The sequence below is a fragment of the Berghia stephanieae genome, chromosome 7, assembly GCF_034508935.2.
Source record: "Berghia stephanieae isolate SIO BIC M18660-M18661 chromosome 7, UCSD_Bste_1.3, whole genome shotgun sequence".
Lineage (NCBI taxonomy): Eukaryota > Metazoa > Mollusca > Gastropoda > Nudibranchia > Aeolidiidae > Berghia > Berghia stephanieae.
The window spans coordinates 11977144-11980481 of NC_088366.1; the positions used below are offsets into that span (position 1 = coordinate 11977144).

General features: G+C 35.6%; 1 protein-coding gene across 1 annotated transcript in view; it reads left to right on the forward strand.

Annotated features, from left to right (window-relative positions):
- Positions 1-1694: 1694 nt before the first annotated feature.
- LOC144976689 (F-box only protein 31-A-like) overlaps positions 1695-3338 on the forward strand; it is a 90007-nt gene continuing 88363 nt past the window's right edge. The window contains exon 1 of the mRNA XM_078921032.1: positions 1695-2231. Within this exon, the coding sequence (XP_078777158.1) occupies positions 2078-2231 (154 nt within the window). The 5' untranslated portion in view covers positions 1695-2077. The remainder of the gene's footprint in view (positions 2232-3338) is intronic.

Sequence of the window (3338 nt, forward strand, 5' to 3'; positions counted from 1 at the left end):
GGTAGAGGATAGAGATAGATTGATAGATAGATAGATAGATAGATAGATAGATAGATAGATAGATAGATAGATAGATAGATAGATAGATAGATAGATAGATAGATAGATAGATAGATAGATAGATAGATAGATAGATAGATAGATGATAGATAGATTAGATAGATAGATAGATAGATAGATAGATAGATAGATAGATAGATAGATAGATAGATAGATAGATAGATAATAGATAATAGATAGAGAGAGAGAGAAACAGGGGGGGGGGGGCACACAAAATTAACTTGATGTACTCACATTCCTCAATTGTGTGTGTGTGTGTGTGTGAGAGAGAGAGAGAGAGAGAGAGAGAGAGAGAGAGAGAGAATAAGTAGGAGTGAAATATCTGTTCAATGTTATCGTTATTTATAACGTCATAACAAGTGTAACTAAATGACAAATTGCCATATTTATGTACAATAAAGATCTATTATATTTTTAAATTATTATTATTATTATTATTATTATATTATTATTATTATTATTATTATTATTATTAATATGGGGATGGGGGGTTGGGGTGGGGGGGGGGAAGAGGGATAGAGGCAGATAGATAGATAGATAGATAGATAGATAGATAGATAGATAGAGAGAGAGAGAGAGAGAGAGAGAGAGAGAGAGAGAGAGAGAGAGAGAGAGAGAGAGAGAGAGGGGAGAGAAACAAGGGGGGGCAACAAAATTAACAAAATGTACAACTCAGCGTCTTCCATGTTCAACTCAATCTCTAAAATATCTCAGATCTTATTAGTACTAGCCTACTATAGATCTAGAAATCTCTATGTCACTGATGGTTGTCTATAACATGTGGGAACAGATCTCCACTCAATACTAAAATGAAAAAGACTAAATTATTTCAACAAAGAGTCACTGATGGGTGTCTACAACACATGGCCCAATAAAAATAATAACTAAACAAAGGGTACACACACACGTGCCCAGTTTAATTAGACCTCCCTCCCCTCCCTCCCCCTCTTGTCTAGCCAGGCGAAACCGGCGGCCAGCCAAGGAGCGTGTTGCTAACACGCGCTAACAAATCACTAGGCAAGTGTGGTATGTGCCACGCGAACGGCGAGTTGTCCCTTCTAGTCGTAGCTCCTCTTTCTAGGCTACTACTACTACTACTACTACTACTACACTACTACTACTATACTACTACCTACTACTACTACTACTACTACTACTACTACTACTACTACTACTACTACTACTACTACTACTACTACTATCTTCTTCTTCTTCTTCTTCTTCTTTCTTCTTCTCTTCTTCTTCTTCTTCTTTTTATCTTCTTCTTCTTCTTCTTCTTCTTCTTCTTCTTCTTCTTCATTTTTTTCCCTTAGGACTTAGGAACTAGATTGCTTAATTTAAAACCGTTTATCTCTTCTACTTAACTCGTTACTTGGAGTAAATCAAACAACTCGAAAAATGCCCACCAAAAAAGGTCAAAAGGCTTAAACAAAAATCTTCAGACCAACTGTTGTCCAAAAAAAAAAATCCTTATTCTCGAATTTAGCCCCCAAAATATAGCCAATCTCGTAACCATGCAGTAAGAGTAAACTGAAGTGATTTCCCCTTATTTTATGTTGCTCACAGTCGTAGAACTCTGTGATATTGCTTAACCTCTGACCTAATTTCCAGTCATAAACAAAACATTTCCGTTTCCAATACCTTAGTTTCACCTGTTCCTTCGTTGTTGTTTTCTCAGAGAAAGTTTCAAAAGTTGCATAGAGTGAATGTCTTGTATAGATGACATAAACGGAACGCAATTTCGAATCATTTTATTCAAATTTGAAAGAATTAAATTAATATTGAGGATATAATAAAGTAAGAGCTCAGGCTTAGTGAAGTTCTCAAGAAAAGGCGATTGATAAGGTTTTCTGCTGAAGGCTGTAGGTAGAGTAGAGGCGCACCCTACCTTGAAAGACAACTCCCGGTGGTCAAGTCCGTTCTAAATTATAAAATTCATTTTTTTTTAAATATAAGACTTTTCGTTTTCTCTAATAATTTGTAGTTGTAGTGTTAGTTATATTCCCCTTGATAGTTGATGGCGATGGAGCTTCTGAAACTCCCAACTGAGGTGCTTGAGCATATCTCATCTTTCCTGGATGCTCGATCCCTTACAAAGTTGGGTCAGACTTGTAAAGCACTTAATAATGTTTCAAATGTTGACAGGCTTTGGCAAAGTCTATGTTATGATGGTGAGTAAAAAGTGCAAATAATGGAGAGAAAAGAAAAATCCAGTTATCATTCTTTTTCTTCAGACTTCGACATTGGAGTTTGTTGTTAATTTTTTTTTCAATAATAATTCCTTTCTTTCACTTCTATTTATCTGTTTCCTTGCTATTATTATTTTTAAAATTTTCCTTTATTTTTTTAAAGCTTATTTATTGATTTTTTATAAATCGTTGTTCTTCTTCTTACTATTTTCTTTGGTTTTCTTCACTTTTTATTTCATTAATTTGTCATCATTTTCATCAGTACACTTTAACCGTGTTTTATCATCACTATGTCACAACAGTTAACAAAGTCAATGCGATCAGTTCAAAATTTTCTGAGCGATACCTAGCACAACTGAGCAGGTAACACTAGATATCGCTCTAACTCTAACACAGCGACACCTAATTCCCACCTTTCTAGTGAGTGCTTTTTTTCTCTTTTTCTTTTATTTTTCCCATGTTTGAATCCAAGGGAAAGAATTCATGTTATTGCAGTTTTTTTGTTTCTTATGCCAAATCAATTTGTATTAAATTTGTTTGCAGATTCTTATCCTAAATCCAGTTAAGATTGGCAACAGCAGTTTTTGCACATTACCTCTTAGCTTGTTCTCTTGGTCAGTTGGTGAAACATAAGGTACCAACAAAGTTCCTCCGGGCATCTCTGTCCTTGGCCAGCCAGCTCAGCTCCATTAATGTTGAATTTGGCTGCCCAAAATGTGATATCACCAAGAAGAACCAAAAGCATCTGCACGTGTTTATCAACAAATGTTCCTTGTAAAGGTGTTGTTCTACCAGAGTAACCATCCTTTGAAATGAACAACATATTATTTAATGCAATATCCACTAAACGTGCTAAAAGCACTTTACAAGGGTGCCCTGGCCAACAGCAACACTTAACATGTAAAAATGACATGATACCAGTTAGGCGATATTACAGTTTAACGCAGTTAATGTCCAAGTACTCATTTATACCCGAGTGTGGTGAGATAATGATGTGAGTAAAGGGCCTTTTCCAAGGACTCAACTATGCGCCAAGTGAGGCTTGAACCCATGACCTTCGATCCAAAAAGCAAGTATCATATCACAAAA